The sequence below is a fragment of the Crassostrea angulata genome, chromosome 8 (genome assembly GCF_025612915.1).
Source record: "Crassostrea angulata isolate pt1a10 chromosome 8, ASM2561291v2, whole genome shotgun sequence".
In the NCBI taxonomy this organism is placed as follows: domain Eukaryota; kingdom Metazoa; phylum Mollusca; class Bivalvia; order Ostreida; family Ostreidae; genus Magallana; species Magallana angulata.
Window position 1 is genome coordinate 29,918,513 of NC_069118.1, and position 19,584 is coordinate 29,938,096.

The 19,584-nt window shown below is 36.3% G+C and overlaps 1 protein-coding gene across 1 annotated transcript; it reads right to left on the reverse strand.

The window, feature by feature from the left end:
- Positions 1 to 1,150: 1,150 nt before the first annotated feature.
- On the reverse strand, positions 1,151 to 19,583 carry LOC128157930 (protein DD3-3-like). Its single transcript, XM_052820603.1, has 14 exons — positions 19,456 to 19,583; positions 19,304 to 19,354; positions 18,798 to 18,954; positions 17,781 to 17,861; positions 14,599 to 14,770; positions 14,024 to 14,206; positions 11,500 to 11,692; positions 6,179 to 6,342; positions 5,522 to 5,669; positions 5,067 to 5,171; positions 4,355 to 4,411; positions 3,712 to 4,085; positions 3,242 to 3,413; positions 1,151 to 2,802 (listed from the first exon to the last, which is right to left on the reverse strand). Exons 3-14 carry the CDS (start codon positions 18,945 to 18,947, stop codon positions 2,595 to 2,597), a joined length of 2,007 nt encoding a protein of 668 aa, XP_052676563.1. The 5' UTR covers positions 18,948 to 18,954; positions 19,304 to 19,354; positions 19,456 to 19,583; the 3' UTR covers positions 1,151 to 2,594.
- Position 19,584: the final 1 nt, after the last annotated feature.

Here is a 19,584-nt window from a genome sequence, read left to right on the forward strand (position 1 = left end):
AAAAAAAAACCAAAAAAAAAAAACTCTAGAAACTGTGTAAGCGTGTTATATTTATGAGGCCTTTTGCTCCGTTTGTATATTTATATTAACTGCATATCTTCATTTTGTATAATGAAATATTTTTTAATAAACTATATCATTTTTAAAACAATATTTTACTATGATAGGTGACTGAATAAACTTTAAATTGTCTCTTAATAAACTTAACACTGAATCATAACGTGTTTGAACTGTTGGAGTATATATGAATTTGCATGAACTATACATACCGTAATTATTTATTTGTACCCATACATTGCATTTTTATCAAACCTGATAGGAGATTTATTTACTTTTGCTTGTTGATGCATGAACCCAATTGATTTTGAGAAGAATAGGCAAAAAATATTCTGAAGATATAAATATTTGTATAAATTATGGGGGTTTTTGTGGTTCATGCAAGTGTGAAGATAGCGCGATCATTGTTGAAAAATACTGACGGATACTCGACAACCTGTGACTTCTTCTTTTTATGACAGTGTGTCACAACATGGCGATTTTATCGCATTATGAAACAGTTTAAATCGCCATTTTGTGATGTCTATCTCTGTGGCGCAATGGATGTAGCTTAGACCTAGCGACTCGCAGGTCTTGAGTTCGAATACCGCAGTGACTTTTATTTTCATGAATAGCGGTAAAATTTGAAAAAGTTGATTTTCCTCTAGAAAGTCGAAATTTTCCTGTCATTTTCAATTCGAACACATGCTAGAAGTCCATATCTTTAAGTAATTTAGAAGAATGGGCTTGTAAGCAGATCTTTTATCGGGTGTGTGGAGGACTCTTAAAAACTTCTGTAATGATCGTTCCTTTCATAACCATATGAACTATACCAACGGAACCATGTTGTTTTATATTCATATCTTTCACTCTGTCTCTTGAATCTGAAAACTATGAATTTACACAGCAAGATCAGAAATGCCCTGACATAGACAACACATGTCACGAATTTATTTGCCTTTAAAAGAAAAACTCACCAATACGATTCTCAAAAGTTGGCATATATGTGGAAAACAATTATACCCCTAACACAACAAGTTAGACAAGTTATAGTATTTCAACTTATAGTTCACATTATTTATTACTCAATTTGTCCCCATATTTCTTCTTAATATGATGGAAATAATAAGTTTTATTGATAAAAGTATACAAATTGACAACAGAAAATAATTGAGAAAATTTTACAAATTTTATTGGTATGACCAGTATACAAAGAGATACAGATATAATATAAAGAGTTCCTGAACCAGCAGGATACACAATAACACAGCATTCAGACTTTGTAGAGCTCTTTCACTGGATGTACGTGATCATAATCATCAATCATACTTAATATATTTAACAAAATCATAAATATCTTCATCTATTTTAGTGCAAATTTCTGATTTTCAAATATCATTTTACTTTGTGCCTCATCCTCTATCCTTGTCATCGATACACAAAATTCTAAGTGTCATTCCTCATCTTCTCAACCTTTTTGCTTTACCTTAAGAGGTATTTTAAAACCTCAATAAACTTAATAAAAAATTATGAAATTTTATGGTTCAGGTTTTTTAACACTAAGAATTTTGTGTTTTAGTATAATGTTTTTTTTATAAATATAACAATTTTGTCCAATCAATAAAAACAAATTTATAGCATTCAGAAAAAGAAAGTGAGGATAATAAATGGCTGTAAATTGGATATATACATGTAAATAAATGTACCCGGTAATTAACTTGTAAGGTTGCACACTTTCTGCAGTATTGTTTGACCTTTATATTAGAAAAATAGAGAACTTTATGCTTTAAATGATATGCAATTTACAGTATATGTAGGTGAATTAAAGCTTAAATACACACTCATGTATATTTCAAAACAGCACCAAATTACACATGCAGAGATAAAATACTATAAGTATTTTCATCCCAAAGGAGTGTGTCAAGAATATGAAGAAAAACAACATTTGTGAAACACAATGATACAAGCTGTGTAGAACTGAATTCAGATGTGATGAAAACATTCTGATGAATTGAAACAATACTGGATAATCAATTTTTTCATTGGCATTTATTTTGTAAATGGTGTGTGTAGCTACCAGGATAATTTGTCGATTCCAAATGGCAATTTTCACATTTTAAAACTCATTAAATACTTTCTCTCGGACCTTGAAAATGTTACCTATAGAGTTTATAAACCTGTTGTCATAATTTCTTCCTAACAACATTTGCTAGCTCAGCCAATTGATTCACACAAAAATATCAGACAAATGAATATAACTTCAAATGACATGGCAACTATTAAAATTGGCAAGAAAATGTAGTTTAATATCATCAGAAGTGGGCAATCATAAAATAGTAAATATGCATAATTTAGGAATGTTTATGAACTATCCTGAGACAAACCATGACAAAAAAGCAAAACATCATTTTTTTAAAAACATACTTGATATGACATTCGTAATAAAACATTCACTCACACAGACACGCACACAAATATCAATAATAAATAATCTCATATGGTACAAGTATGTGCATGTACATGTACATGTACACAGTTATAAAAACATAACTTGAGTCCTAGACAACAGTTATTGTTGACTTCTGACTTCTGTTGGAAAAGTTGTTGTTTCTGGTAGACATGTAATGATAAGTTCCCCTTTGGAACCTCAGGACGGCCCCTTGGAAGGATGCGGGGGCGTTGTTGAGTAAATTGTTCATTTTGGTCTTGGTCTCCACAATGTAGTTGTTGTGTTCAGCTTCTGGGCAGTCTGATTTCTTTACACATCTACACAGAGAGAGGAAACAGGGAAATGCAAATACATTTTAAACTCATCTATTGGGAGGGGGTCTGATAAAGGTGATAACAAATTGACACTGAAACAATTGTAATAGATTTAACTGAGCGATTAAAACTTGAGCTGTAAAACTGAAAATAATATGTCAACTAAACTTCTAAAACTCTGATAACCAATGGAAAAAGATGGTACATGTATCTGTATAAAACAGATCCCACATTCTTTAATTGTTTTCTTTGGTAAGTGTTAAAGCTATAGAACTTAAACAATGGGGATGAAGTTTTTCTCCACGCATGAAACAATTATAATCATACATGTATTTTTATAATTTTAAAATTTTGACCAGCCAATTCATAAACAATTAGTGATAATGACTGAGCCATGTGCTATATAATAACAAACTCCCGAATGATATTTCGCTTTTGTTACCTATAATAACCAGCAGACGCCATGGTTACTGCTAGATTTTCCGCGGAGACATCAGTTTTTCCATGATAAATCCAGCGAATGTTGGCATTATTCCACATGTTAGACCTTTCAAAGGGCATTGGGAAATTATCATTCAGATCAGCTATCTGTACAATGTTGGATCTGTCAGTGCCTGCATAGAAAATAAAAATTCTTCATAACCAGGATTGTACTCATTATCATCAAAGATTACTGGTTTACATCCCACCTTTAAAAACAATTAATAACAACACTTAAAAGCAAAATCAAATAGCATTCTGAATCACAGACTTGGTGAAAATGAAGGATCTGTGTTGGTATTTTCTACTATATTCTGGTCTTCATATAGTTTCAATAATGTAACCTTTTCCAACTGTTTAATCTGACATTTTAAAAAAATTTGTAGAAGGGCTACACAATTGCAACTTTAGTCTAAATGACCTTGAACCCACCTCCTTGACCTTGACCTTCATCTCCAGCTTGCCCATCTCCGCCGCCTCCACCGTTGTTGTGAGAGTTGGACCCAGTCCATTGTATATGCACAGAGTCTGTTGCAGACATCTGCAGGTTGTTGGGAATGAAATCGTATTCCACGGCTGGGTACACTTGGACGATGTTTCCACGTTTCCCTCGTACGTTTACATTGAAGATTTTATCAGACTTGATTTCGGCAGGGCGAGACAAAAGTTTGAAGACATGACTGCGATCCTGAAATATACGTCCCGTCTGGTCCGTGTTGATGTTTAGTCGTAGAGCGGATCGACCTCCGACATCCACATAGGGATTATCCTCAATAGGAGAAGCAATGCCCTCAATACCATCATTTCTATGAGTAACAGTTGAATAAAGATATTAGATACATCTATAAGAAATTTGAATGATAATCTAACTTTGGCTTGACTAACCTATTACCATGAAATGACACATATTGGGAAAAATTGAGAAGGGCTTAAAATTACCGTATAGTGGAAAAAAGTCCTGAACTCATCAGTCTTAAGATTTTTCAGACTTGCTTATTCAAAATTAAATGCATTTATACTCAATTATATAGTATTACATGTAACTATCACACAACATTTATATACTGAAACTTACAAGTTTTTGGTGCTGTCTGTAGAATAGGGAGCATAATCATCTGTGGAAATGTTGTATCTGAAAGTAAAGCATGAAATTAAATCTAATAAGTGTAAACCAACTTTATTCCTGTGCGATAAATTTTTTGGAGGTTCTCGAGAGCCCCGTAGTCACAAATATTTCTTGCCACAAACCAGTACATGTATTTGCCATAGAGTTGTATAACAAAAACAGGTATGGCTAAGGCTCAGTCATAAAAATTAGTCACAGTGAACCAGTTCACCTCAAAGACAGGTAAATTGCAAAAAAAATCTTATAATAAAAAAGTGAATAATAGTGGTTAACAGTATACTTTCTATCATACATTAGTTGAAAATGATAAATCTGTTGAAGAAATGTCAAGCTTCATGTTTTTTATCAATTATTTAATTATTTAACCCTGAAATCTTAGAATATACCAGTACATGTACCTCAAATTTCCATCTCTATATATGGGTTTAAATATAAAACCTTTAAAAATATATAATACATAATACCAAGTACATGTCTTCTATTTCTGTAGTCTAATTTCAATAATTACCCCACAATACATGTATTTTCTACTAGTCCTCTTAAAATTTAAAGGATAATAAAGCATTATCATTTTAAAATATTCCAGAAAATGGAAAACTGCAAGATTTTAACATGGATTATTTAAATAAGCATGAAATTTTCACTGAGAAGTAAAGATTACCTCATTCTGAATACACATCGTTTGTCACTGTTCGAGGGGAAAAAAGGCAGGGTCCATTGATAGCGGTTAGCTTCACCATTCACTCCATTTCCTAGATGGTTTGATCTGTGAAAACAGTACATTTATTATGAAAGATATACTAGAATTACTAATCCATTTACAGATCTGCTGTTAAACAGTTATCTAACTGGGTATATATCTATAGACCAAAGTGACATAAAAAGATACTTAAATGGCCAAAATTATTCTTGTTGTTTTAAAGAAAAGTTAAGTTATATAGAGTGGCAATTTGTTACTAATCAAGTCATTCATTATTACGATTTTGGAATGCTGCAATTCCTTTGAGGGACACGGTTCACAGTCTTTGCCCCAAGGTGGAATTTCACTGTCCCATCAAGTAAACAATAAATGATTCTTTTTCTTGCATTATTTTACGATAGAAAACGATGTTATACCTTGACCAGTCGGCCTGTTTACAGTCGAGAGGTGGGGCCTGGACGAGACACTCCGCCTTAGTGACGTCTGTGGCATCGTAAGGTACCGCCCACACATAACGATTTCCTCGCTCCGGCTGAGAATTGCACTGACCAGCTGTTGTGTACTCTGCAAAAAAAGAAAACCCTTACAGAAACCTCAAAAGCAGGCAACAAAATTCATTTCGTTTTCAGAGTAGATAAAAGGGAAATTTAGTTCTATATATAAAAATATGTGTAGAGATGAAAAAAAAATAAGTATGCTGGGGGGGGGGGGGTTGTATCAGTAAAGACTGCAACACCCTGCAGTATGCAGGGAAGACAGTTTTTTAAAGTAATCTATTTATCTTCTGTTCAATTCCTCTGTAGTAATATCAAGAGTTTATTGTGGAATCATTAGATTTCATGGTGGCTTAATTTTTCGAAGAATTTGTGGGTACCTCTCATCCACAAATTAACATCCACCACAAATTAATAAATCAGGGTTATACAGTTGTATATCCTTTTGTAGGTATAAGAAAATACTCAAAATTACATCCCCACGAACATGTAAAGTTTTAAGCATTATACAAAAATTGTACCCGACAAATTTAAATGATTTCCACACAGTATAACTCAAAATTAAAAGCCAGAGCTTACGAGGTGCTTTTTCGATGTAACTGCTGAACACGACCCACTGGCCCCCATTGGCTGTACACTCCTGTGCGTTGTTCCATTTGGACCAGTGTTTAGGGCTCCCGTCCCCGTACTCTTCAACACATTCTCCATATGCCTTTCTGTTGAAACTGCCCTCCTGAAAGTAACTGAAACAAGAAGGATTTTAATAGTGAAGATTAACTTGTAAGTTTATTATAGGTACATGTACTTTTAAGTATATAGAGAGTTTATATGTTTATAACTTATAATAGATATCATCAATCATGTATATCTTATAAATAAAACATACATATGTATATCTTTTAAATATTTATTTTCCAATAATTTAAAATGATTTAAAATGCTGTTTTGTATAAAACAGAAACAGAAATGAATTCTGATTTTTTTTTGTAAAAGTTACCTTTCACCTGAAGTGACCAAAAACAAGAGGCCCATGGGCCACATCGCTCACCTGAGGAACAATAGGTATGATAAAGTCAGCTTAATGGAGTCATAATATTTCTGGACAATGAACATTAATACATGTTAAGATCCTGTATAAATAAAATCCATTTTTCCCCCTTGGAACTCGGATAGCCCTGATTGCTGAAAATATTTACAAGAGCAGACTTTAATCACCGCTCCTGCACATATATAGGGACTCAACGTTATGCAGGCAGGGATGACCGCACACCTACACAACTCAACAGGTACCAACGTTAATGCAAGCAGAGATAACGCAAGCAGGGATGACCTCATACTTGCGCGAACAGCTCAACCTAACGCAGGGAGTGCCGCACACTTGCGCTAGAAAGGCCAGAACACCAGCAGGGATGACCATACACTAGTGCTCCGCCGCAACCACCACCAATACAAGCAGGTATGACCACACACTTGTATTAATGCGATACAGGGCAGAAATGACCGAACATTCTGTATCGTTGGTTAGAAAGACACAAAGATTAGAAAGAGCAGGGATGTCAACACCCTCAATCTCTCCGTACCTGTTCAAATTTCACCCCAAACAGTCGCTTGGTACAAAGCAATAGACACTGTCCCTATATATGTGCCGGCCTTAAATAATTCATAGTATCTAAAAATTGGAAATCAAAAATAAACAAACTAATCCAGCCTAACCCAAATCTACTTATGCAGAACAACTTATATACATTGAATATTTATTATTGTATGAAAATAATCATCACAATAATTGGTTAACAGTGGATGCATTAATTAAAATAATCAAGAATCAATAAATCAAGGCCAATAACCCAAAACAGTAATACAAAAAGATTCTAATGAAAAAATAGCTGCCTGCTTCAATTTTATAGTCATATCACATGTTGAGTATTGCAGTTCTCAAAAAGATCCTTTACAATTGTTTATATATGGGATATTTAGCTACATCAAACTCTGAACCTTCTTGTGAGGCCGAAGAATTGTCCTGGAGCCAAAGTCTTAACAATTATAAAGAATCATCTTGCTGATTAGTTTCTGAGAAGAAGATTTTTAAAGATTTACTCTTTATTCCTATTTAAAACTTTAACACCCCCCCCCCCATGTAGCCTCACCCTACCCCCAGGGGTCATGATTTTCACAAATTTGAATCTACACTACCTGAGGATGCTTCCACACAAGTTTCAGCTTTCCTGGCTGATTAGTTTCTGAGAAGAAGATTTTTAAAAATTTTCTCTAGATATTCCTATGTAAAACTTCGACCCCCCATTGTGGCCCCAACCTAACCCCAGGGGTCATGATTTTCACAACTTTGAATCTACACTACCTGAGGATGCTTCCACACAAGTTTCAGCTTTCCTGGCTTTTTAGTTTCTGAGAAGAAGATTTTTAAAGATTTACTCTATATATTCCTATGTAAAACTTCGACCCCCCATTGTGGCCCCACCCTACCCCCAGGGGTCATGATTTTCACAACTTTGAATCTACACTACCTGAGGATGCTTCCACACAAGTTTCAGCTTTCCTGGCTGATTAGTTTCTGAGAAGAAGATTTTAAAAAAATTACTCTATATACTCCTATGTAAAACTTCGACCCCCCATTGTGGCCCCAACCTAACCCCAGGGGTCATGATTTTCACAACTTTGAATCTACACTACCTGAGGATGCTTCCACACAAGTTTCAGCTTTCCTGGCTGATTAGTTTCTGAGAAGAAGATTTTTAAAGATTTATTCTGTATATTCCTATGTAAAACTTCGACCCCCCATTGTGGCCCCACCCTACCCCCGGGGGTCATGATTTTCACAACTTTGAATCTTCACTACCTGAGGATGCTTCCACACAAGTTTCAGCTTTCCTGGCTTTTTAGTTTCTGAGAAGAAGATTTTTAAAGATTTACTCTATATATTCCTATGTAAAACTTCGACCCCCCATTGTGGCCCCACCCTACCCCTGGGGGTCATGAATTTCACAACTTTGAATCTACACTACCTAAGGATGCTTCCACACAAGTTTCAGCTTTCCTGGCTTTTTAGTTTCTGAGGAGAAGATTTTCAAAGATTTACTCTATATATTCCTATGTAAAACTTCGACCCCCCATTGTGGCCCCACCCTAACCCCAGGGGTCATGATTTTCACAACTTTGAATCTACACTACCTGAGGATGCTTCCACACAAGTTTCAGCTTTCCTGGCTGATTAGTTTCTGAGAAGAAGATTTTTAAAGATTAACTCTATATACTCCTATGTAAAACTTCGACCCCCCATTGTGGCCCCAACCTAACCCCAGGGGTCATGATTTTCACAACTTTGAATCTACACTACCTGAGGATGCTTCCACACAAGTTTCAGCTTTCCTGGCTGATTGGTTTCTGAGAAGAAGATTTTTAAAGATTTATTCTGTATATTCCTATGTAAAACTTCGACCCCCCATTGTGGCCCCCCCCTACCCCCGGGGGTCATGATTTTCACAACTTTGAATCTTCACTACCTGAGGATGCTTCCACACAAGTTTCAGCTTTCCTGGCTTTTTAGTTTCTGAGAAGAAGATTTTTAAAGATTTACTCTATATATTCCTATGTAAAACTTCGACCCCCCATTGTGGCCCCACCCTACCCCCGGGGGTCATGAATTTCACAACTTTGAATCTACACTACCTGAGGATGCTTCCACACAAGTTTCAGCTTTCCTGGCTGATTAGTTTCTGAGGAGAAGATTTTCAAAGATTTACTCTATATATTCCTATGTAAAACTTCGACCCCCCATTGTGGCCCCACCCTAACCCCAGGGGTCATGATTTTCACAACTTTGAATCTACACTACCTGAGGATGCTTCCACACAAGTTTCAGCTTTCCTGGCTGATTAGTTTCTGAGAACAAGATTTTTAAAGATTAACTCTATATACTCCTATGTAAAACTTCGACCCCCCATTGTGGCCCCAACCTAACCCCAGGGGTCATGATTTTCACAACTTTGAATCTACACTACCTGAGGATGCTTCCACACAAGTTTCAGCTTTCCTGGCTTTTTAGTTTCTGAGAAGAAGATTTTTAAAGATTTACTCTATATATTCCTATGTAAAACTTCGACCCCCCATTGTGGCCCCACCCTACCCCCAGGGGTCATGATTTTCACAACTTTGAATCTACACTACCTGAGGATGCTTCCACACAAGTTTCAGCTTTCCTGGCTGATTAGTTTCTGAGAAGAAGATTTTTAAAAATTTACTCTATATACTCCTATGTAAAACTTCGACCCCCCATTGTGGCCCCAACCTAACCCCAGGGGTCATGATTTTCACAACTTTGAATCTACACTACCTGAGGATGCTTCCACACAAGTTTCAGCTTTCCTGGCTGATTAGTTTCTGAGAAGAAGATTTTTAAAGATTTATTCTGTATATTCCTATGTAAAACTTCGACCCCCAATTGTGGCCCCACCCTACCCCCGGGGGTCATGATTTTCACAACTTTGAATCTTCACTACCTGAGGATGCTTCCACACAAGTTTCAGCTTTCCTGGCTTTTTAGTTTCTGAGAAGAAGATTTTTAAAGATTTACTCTATATATTCCTATGTAAAACTTCGACCCCCCATTGTGGCCCCACCCTACCCCCGGGGGTCATGAATTTCACAACTTTGAAACTACACTACCTAAGGATGCTTCCACACAAGTTTCAGCTTTCCTGGCTGATTAGTTTCTGAGGAGAAGATTTTCAAAGATTTACTCTATATATTCCTATGTAAAACTTCGACCCCCCATTGTGGCCCCAACCTAACCCCAGGGGTCATGATTTTCACAACTTTGAATCTACACTACCTGAGGATGCTTCCACACAAGTTTCAGCTTTCCTGGCTGATTAGTTTCTGAGAAGAAGATTTTTAAAGATTAACTCTATATACTCCTATGTAAAACTTCGACCCCCCATTGTGGCCCCAACCTAACCCCAGGGGTCATGATTTTCACAACTTTGAATCTACAATACCTTAGGATGCTTCCACACAAGTTTCAGCTTTCCTGGCTTTTTAGTTTCTGAGAAGAAGATTTTTAAAGATTTATTCTATATATTCCTATGTAAAACTTCGACCCCCCATTGTGGCCCCCCCCCCTCCCCCCGGGGGTCATGATTTTCACAACTTTGAATCTTCACTACCTGAGGATGCTTCCACACAAGTTTCAGCTTTCCTGGCTTTTTAGTTTCTGAGAAGAAGATTTTTAAAGATTTACTCTATATATTCCTATGTAAAACTTCGACCCCCCATTGTGGCCCCACCCTACCCCCGGGGGTCATGAATTTCACAACTTTGAATCTACACTACCTGAAGATGCTTCCACACTAGTTTCAGCTTTCCTGGCTTTCTGGTTCTTGAGAAGAAGATTTTTGAAAATTTCTTGAAATTTTTCATTAATTTCTAATTATCTCCCCTTGAAAACGGGTGTGGCCCTTAATTTTCACAATTTTGAATCCCCTTTGCCTAAGGATGATTTGTGTCAAGTTTGGTTGAAATTGGCCTAGTAGTTCTTGAGAAGATGTTGAAAATGTGAAAAGTTTACGGACAGACGGACGGACGGACGGACGGACGGACGGACGGACGGACGGACGGACGGACGGACGGACGACAGACAAAATGTGATCAGAATAGCTCACTTGAGCTTTCAGCTCAGGTGAGCTAAAAAGTGAACTTATGATTTATGACCAACAAAAAAAATTTAAACCTTGAATTTAATCATAAATAGTTGAAGTTCAGAATATGCTGTAATTTTTTTCAGGCATTATCATGAAGATCTTGCATCAATTCTCTTCCATGCACTGGGCTACATAATGCACAATAAAGAATTCATCAATATGTACAATTTGACACACACACACCTGCAGAGGGTGGTGTTATCAGTTAGGACAGCGATGTCTGTCCAGGGGGTGGGGTGCCAGTACGGGAAATAGTCCCGCTCCTCTGGGCACTCGTAACCATAGCGATTGCCATTGGGATTTTGACGGGTGTAGATGGCAGCACTGACACCGAGCCCGTTGTTCTTCTTCAGTTCCTGGTCTGCCGTGAACAAACCTTGTAACAAAGAAGAATTAACAAATTTGATACTGGTCTAAAGAGAACTCTAATCTTAGAGGTCTTGACTTTTCACAACCTTATTAACAATCAACTAGCAACTCATTCATTGCCCTTACTGACTAAGCATCTATTTCAACTGATGAAATTTTTATTTTATTAATAATCAAAGATTTTTTAAAAACTAGAATTTTTCAAGTAGTTTTAATATCATCATAGTCACGGAAGAGATCAGTAAAGGAAAACAAGAGGCCCAGGGGCCACATCGCTCACCTGAGCAACAATTGCCTTAATTCTGATCAAATTAGCATTACAGTACATGTATCAAAATATCTTGACAACTAAGTACAGTAGATCTTGAAAAAAAAAAATTGAAAATCCGCCAATTTTTATCCACCTCTTTCTTTTGGTAAATACCAAGCCCCTTTTGTTGTTGTACCTGTAAGATGATTTTTCTCTTTTCCTATATACCCCCCCCCCCCATTTTGTTGCCCCACTTTTCTCTAGGGTATCATGGTTTCATCAAACTTATATCTGCATAACCTGTGCTTTCACACTAAGTACTGAGTTTTGGACCGAAAAACTTTCCCAGAATATTTTTAAAGATTTTCTCTATATATGTAAAAATTCAAACCGCCATCACAGCCCCGCCCTACCACTAGGGACTGTGATTTTGAAACTACACTACCCGAGGATGCCTCTACACAAGTTAAAGCTTTTCTGGCCAAATGGTCTTTAAAAAGAAGATTTTTAAAGATTTTCTCTATATATTCCTATGTAAAAATTCATCCCCCTATTGTGGCCCCACCCTACCCCCGGGGACCATGATTTTAACGAACTTGAATCTACACTATCTGAGGATGCTTCCACTCAAATTTGAGCTTTCCTGGCCTAATAGTTTTTGAGAAGAAGATTTTTAAATATTTTCTCTATATATTCCTATGTAAAACTTGACCCCCCAATTGTGGCCCCACCCTACCCCTGGGGACCATGATTTGAACGAACTTGAATCTACACTACCTGTGGATGCTCCCATTTTAATTTGAGCTTTTGTGGCCCAATAGTTTTTGAGAAGAAGATTTTTAAAGATTTTCTCTATATATTCCTATGTAAAACTTGACCCCCCAATTGTGGCCCCACCCTACCCCCGGGGACCATGATTTGAACGAACTTGAATCTCCACTTCCTGAGGATGCTTCCACTCAAAGTTGAGCTTTTCTGGCCTAATAATTTTTGAGAAGAAGATTTGTTAAAAATTTTCTCTATATATTCCTATGTAAAACTTGATCCCCCAATTGTGGCCCCACCCTACCCCCCGGACCCATGATTTGAACAAACTTGAATCAACACTACCTGTGGATGCTTCCATTTTAATTTGAGCTTTTGTGGCCCAATAGTTTTTGAGAAGAAGATTTTTAAAGATTTTCTCTATATATTCCTGTGTAAAACTTGATCCCCTTCTTGTGGCCCCTCCCTACCCCCGGGGACCATGATTTGAACAAACTTGAATCTCCACTTCCTGAGGATGCTTCCACTCAAAGTTGAGCTTTTCTGGCCTAATAATTTTTGAGAAGAAGATTTGTTAAAAATTTTCTCTATATATTCCTATGTAAAACTTGATCCCCCAATTGTGGCCCCACCCTACCCCCCGGACCCATGATTTGAACAAACTTGAATCAACACTACCTGTGGATGCTTCCATTTTAATTTGAGCTTTTGTGGCCCAATAGTTTTTGAGAAGAAGATTTTTAAAGATTTTCTCTATATATTCCTATGTAAAACTTGATCCCCTTCTTGTGGCCCCTCCCTACCCCCGGGGACCATGATTTGAACAAACTTGAATCTACACTACCTGAGGATGCCTCCACACAAGTTTTAGCTTTTCAGGCCAAATAGTTTTTGAGAAGAAGATTTTTGAAAAATACCAACAAATTTTCAATAATTCTCAATTATCTCCCCTTTAAAGAGGGCGTGGCCCTTCATTTGAACAAACTTAAATCCCCTTCACCTAGTGGTGCTTTGTGCCAAATTTGGTTGAAATCTGCCCAGTGGTTCTTGAGAAGAAGATGAAAATGTGAAAGTTAACGACGACAACGACGACGACAACGACAACGACTACGACAGACAACGGACAAATTGTGATCAGAAAAGCTCACTTGAGCCTTTGGCTCAGGTGAGCTAAAAAATCGTACATACATATCTACCATATTTTGGAATAATTTTCATCAATACCACTTATATTCCTTAATTTTAATACTGATATAAAACTCAATACCTGCATACATGTAACAGGAAATAACAGAAATTTATTCCCTATAAAAAAAATATTACCTTTGTTCCTCTCCCTCATGTAGCATTTATCGTACCAATCCCATGATTCCTGCAGCACTCGCTGGGTATTGACGTTGTTATTCTTCCGGTTCTGGGCAGTGGCCTTGGTCTCCTGCAGACTCTGAGCTCTGTTGTGATTGGGCGTCTGGGTGGTTACACCGTTTCGAAGCGTGTCAGCGGTACCTGAATTAATTGGATAAAATACATTTTCAAAGTACTGTTTGAACTTCAAAAACATTGAATTAACCCAGAAATGTGTGTCAACAAGTAAAAATAGTAAAACCACTGAAATAAATGTGTAGTAAAACCAAAGCCACAAACTGGTAGATAATTAGCTACCACAAACCACTTAATTAATGATAAAATTTAAAAATGCTCAAAGAAATAAGAAACATATAATAAAGAATCTTCCAGCTTAGGCAATATAACAAAAATTGAGGTATTGATCTTAAAACAAAATTTGTCAAAATTCTTGGAAAATTGACATACACAATTATCAATGACATCACAGTATTCAATGGCCAGTATCTTATTTAGCAAGTAGTCAAAATCTTAAAATCACCATGGTAACCTACCGACGGGTGAGGACACATCATCCTGACACATGTATTGGAGGACCATGTGACAGTTCTGTTTCTGGGGGTCAGTGTCCTCGCTCCCCCCACAGCCGTGCTGATTGGTCCATTCCAGGGTGATGTAACTCTTGTCAGTGGCCCCTGGGGTAGCTGATCCACTCTGGAAGTATTGCTGAAGACAAAAATATAAGAGATAGAATTTAATTTTAATTCAAAGATATAGAATGACATTTATGTGACACCAAATGTCCGTAAAGTACAGTTAGTGTATATACATGTACTAACAAGGAATGAAGTTTGCTGCTATAGTTTGTCGTTAATGAATATGAAGTAATTATTAGTTGTGGACTAGCTGGTACTGGTACTGAACCATTTAAATAAATTATCTTTTTCCCACCCCCCTCCCCCGCCCCCCGTCTCCCCCTCCCTTTCTTACGGCCTATCATTTTTAAAATTCATTTAAAAGTATTGTACATTTAGGTTTTGCTGTAATTGAGCAAGATGTAAACAGATGACCTTGTTAAGTACTATGAAATAAACATGTAAGCTGTTTATGCAAACTGCGCAATTATTAAAATGTCAATTATTATGTTAGAAAGTCCTTGGGAAATTATATTTTGGAAATTATTTGCGCAGCAGCATGATATCATATGTCCAGGTGTAGGACAGTAATGCTATGTTTGTCATGTTTGCAGACTCTGTGGAGATCTGATTTTGTATAATTGTCACGAAGTACATGTTTTCTGTTAACCTTTTAACCTATACTCATGTTTGTACTGATGTGGGAGATTGTAAGCCAGCATCCCCCGACGCTGTGATGGACAGTTTGACAGTTTTGATACTGAATTTAGAATTAAAATATTGTTTAGGAATTTACTCACCAAAGCTACACTCATGACCAGCGCAGGTGGTCATGAGTAACCGAAACTGTCTGTCCCAGCCGAAAGGGTATATATATGCATGTACATTGTTAGCAATTCAGAACTGGATTAGATTTGACTAGCGACTTGCTTTGAAAACCACTATACGATTCGAATAAACTTGTGAAACTTTGGTGAGAGTTTGGACTTGGTCAATTAACTACGTAACAGACGGGAAGATTTGTTTGCGGGAAACATCTTGCATCTGCTTACAAAGAGTCAGTCAGTGCTTGCACACCGAGCAAGGCAAACAATTTTCCTACCGGTACTTATATCACTTTATGTCTCCTTATAAGAACATAGGAAACCCTGTTGAGTAAGTGGAGTATTTACACACTAGTTTTTAACCTAGATTTTGTCCAGTCAGCAGGAAGGTGTGTTCATCTCTGTTAAAGGAACCAGGAAGTAATGAATCCTGGATGAGTAAGTGACCATCAGTAGAGTAGAGTAAGACTACTTGGGGAAAATTACCCCATTTTGTTTGACTTTTTTCCTAATTTTTACAATGATTTGCTTTTATGCATTGTCGATTCCCTGCTCCTTTTTGGCTCAATTCTTGAATTAAATGATGAAAATTAAGACAAATCAAACATAGAAAAAGGATTTCATTGATTTTTTTTCTTTTTAACCCGTTAATTTTATAAGTTATGAACACCTGCCCTTTTTTGGCTAAATTCTTAAATTTAATGATGAAAATTAAGACAATTAAATCGCACATTGAAGAAGGATTTCATTGATTTTTTTTTTCTGTTTTTCTGTGAAAAGATTAAAATTTCATTGTCAATGATCAATACCATTACATCCGAACAGTCATATATTGTATTATTAAGTTTAAAGCTGCATGGTCCGATTTTTTCGCTATTACTAACAGTACCAAATAATTTTCGTACAATCCAATTATCTTAAAAAGTTATACACTTTCGCCCATTTACACCAACAGAATCGATCTCCTTTCTAAGTTAGAAATATTTAAAGAAAATAAAATATTTTTTTTTGGGGGGGGGGGGGGGGGTTGGGCAAACAGAAAAACAAACCCAACCCTATCATGGGAGTGTTGAGAAAAGGGAACTATTTGGTTTTGTCCTCTGATGATAAATAGGTTAATTCACTTGCATTTTATGCATCGATTGTAAACAGAGCAAACTTCAAAAATATTTATTGAACAAAATGTACACAGGTTTATTTTTGATTTGCCAAAACATTAACAACTTTATTCATAGCAATGTCAAAGTCGTAATACAATCATAGCCACCTTGATGTCAAGGGCAAATTCTAATAGGAGGCGAAATAACGAGGTACCCTTTTGTGTCGTTTACTTTTAAAACACATTCTGTACATCATTTTTTTTAATTGAAATATGGCTTAATTGACCGGGAATACCATTATAATACATATACTAAGCATAAACATTGTTTAAAAATGTTCATAAAATTAGATATAAAATCGGACCAAGCAGAGCTTCAAAGATTTTTCCTTGCAAAAGTATAGTGTACCAAGTATATGCATGTTCTGGACAAATAGTACAACATACTTATATCTATGAGGGGACAATTAAGTCTTCTTGCTCATTTCCCCTTAACATAGCTTTTCTTCAATTTACTATTCTTTTAAACTTTATATGTGTACCTGTATATACCATGCAGTACTATTGTGCTAATATGGTGTGAAGACAGAGAAAGTCAACTTAAACTTGCTTATACTTTTAGAAAATGTGTATATGTACAGTAAAACACACTTATAATGAAGTACAAGGGATGTGCGTTTTTGCATTGTTATAAACATAACCCCTTATATATATTTAAGCTTCATAATATGTTTATAACACACGGGGAAAATGAAAATTACGTCACTATAAGCATCAATTTGTGATAAGATTTTTTGTTGTAATTGTGTCCAAGTAGCGTAGTGGACAATGCACTCGCTTTTCACCGCTGCCACCCGAGTTTGATCCCCGTGATCGACAGTGCTTGTATGTGATAGGGTATGGCGGTCGCCCGCTTGGACACGTGGGTTCTCTCCGGGTACTCCGGCTTCTTCCCATACCAATGACCCCCTCGCGCTAACATCCGTGCCAACGAGATATTTACATAAGTTGTATAACTTGTTTATCAATCGTGGTAAAATAAATAAAGTTTAATTTTTTGTTGTTGTAATTGTGTTTTACCCTACCAGGTAGTGTTGGTTCTTTTTTAATGTGGTGCAGAGACAGAGATGGTCCACTAACCACTACATATATACTTATATATAAATACCATTACTTACCATTCTGTACTGCTTGCCCTCGTCGTTCCCCGATTTATCTTTGTCCACATCTCCAACATTATACCCACCACGGTTGTTGTTCTGTCAAATAAAGTACAAGTAGTTGATTTCTTTATGTTTCAATTTGTTTTTTCATTATATACATTGATGTACATGTATCTTCCCCTCCCCAAACCCCAAAAGAGAGTACTGTGAAATCATTTTTATTCGTCAATTAATGTTCGTGGGTAGGAAAAATTTTCTTGGTTTGTTGGGACTTAATTTTTTTTTGTAGCAAGTTCTATTTCATAAATAAATATTAAACATATGCTTGCATAAACATTCGTGGGGAAGTAAATTCATGTGCAAGGCTTACCAACGAAAGCCACGAACATTGGTCCCCACGAACAATGATGATTCCACAGTATTTTTTTAAAAATCGCCAATACCATGCACCGTTACATGTATATCCCTATGAAAAAATCGGATGGAAACAACTTTCACCTTTTAACAGTATTACTGGTATTCATTTTCCCTCTTTATTAACATTAACTTCCAACATTGACAAATATGATATCATATAACTTGACCTTGTACAAGTTTAAAGTTGCAGGCAGATTGACAAAGAGACAGATGGACAGACAAATCAAAATAATGTGCATCCCTTTCCTAACTTTGATTTCTGAAGGCATAAAAAACTGAACTCTCTGAATAGCAAATACAGGAGCAGGTATCAACAACTTTTAACTTTGATGTTCACATAATAGAATCTGAATTTTAAAAAAAAACGGGCAAATGAAATCCCCTTGTACCCTTGGAGACAAAAGAAAAAGGGGTGCATGGACTCAAGTTAATTTGTAGGAGGGAAATTCATAAATTTTTAACAGATGGGGTCCGTCATCACCTTAACTAAATCCGTCAGCAAAAAATTAACCCAGGATCATGTAAACAACAATCAAAACTTGCAGATACAAGTGTAACATATAAGATTCATAGTAGAATTATACAAGTGAGAGTTTCTCTTTACTCTTTGCCTACCTGTGAATCAAAAACTCTGTTGGCGTTGGCTCTGGTCGCTGTAGCTTCGTTCAATCTGTTGTTGCTACCCCTGAGCGAATGTAGGTACAAGTCGGCTGCTGTTTCATGGAGAACCAGTAAACACAGGGTGAACCCTGCTATCCTTCTCATGCTGAATCTTAAATATACAACACAGCTCAATACTGCTCTCTCACATACCAAAGAGTTATTCCCCTTTATTGGGAGTTTTTACTTTATTGTTTCAAATATGTTCTGTTGAATACAAACAAGCAGATAAAATACTTCCAAATGCTTTTTCGAGATTTTATAGAAGAGTTATATTGTCATTACACAGGTTGTGAGCTTTTGAGTGTATGTTTTCTTAAATTTTTACCCTCACATGTTTCAGAGTTAACTTTATTTTCGAGTCAGATCGTCGAAGGTCTAGAGGCGTGTTCTCCCCAATATATGTATACACAACAATGATGAAACGTCAGGTATCTTAAATAATTCATCAAAATTCTTACCTGTAAAGTGTTCCTACTCGTCACGTTAATGTTTATCGAGTGAATACACACCTGCAAAATAAAAATATTCATTCGCGATAAAATGAAAGTAAAAAACGAAGTGCCAAAATTTTGTTTAGTCAACTATAACATTAAAGCATGCCTCAACATACCAGTATCAATATGCAAATTAAATCCAAGGTATCGATTTAGTTATATTTATAAATTAATCGTGTGCAGTAGTGATTAACTCAACTGGGTTACGCACTATATCAATTCGCGGAATATTTACGCAGTCGGAC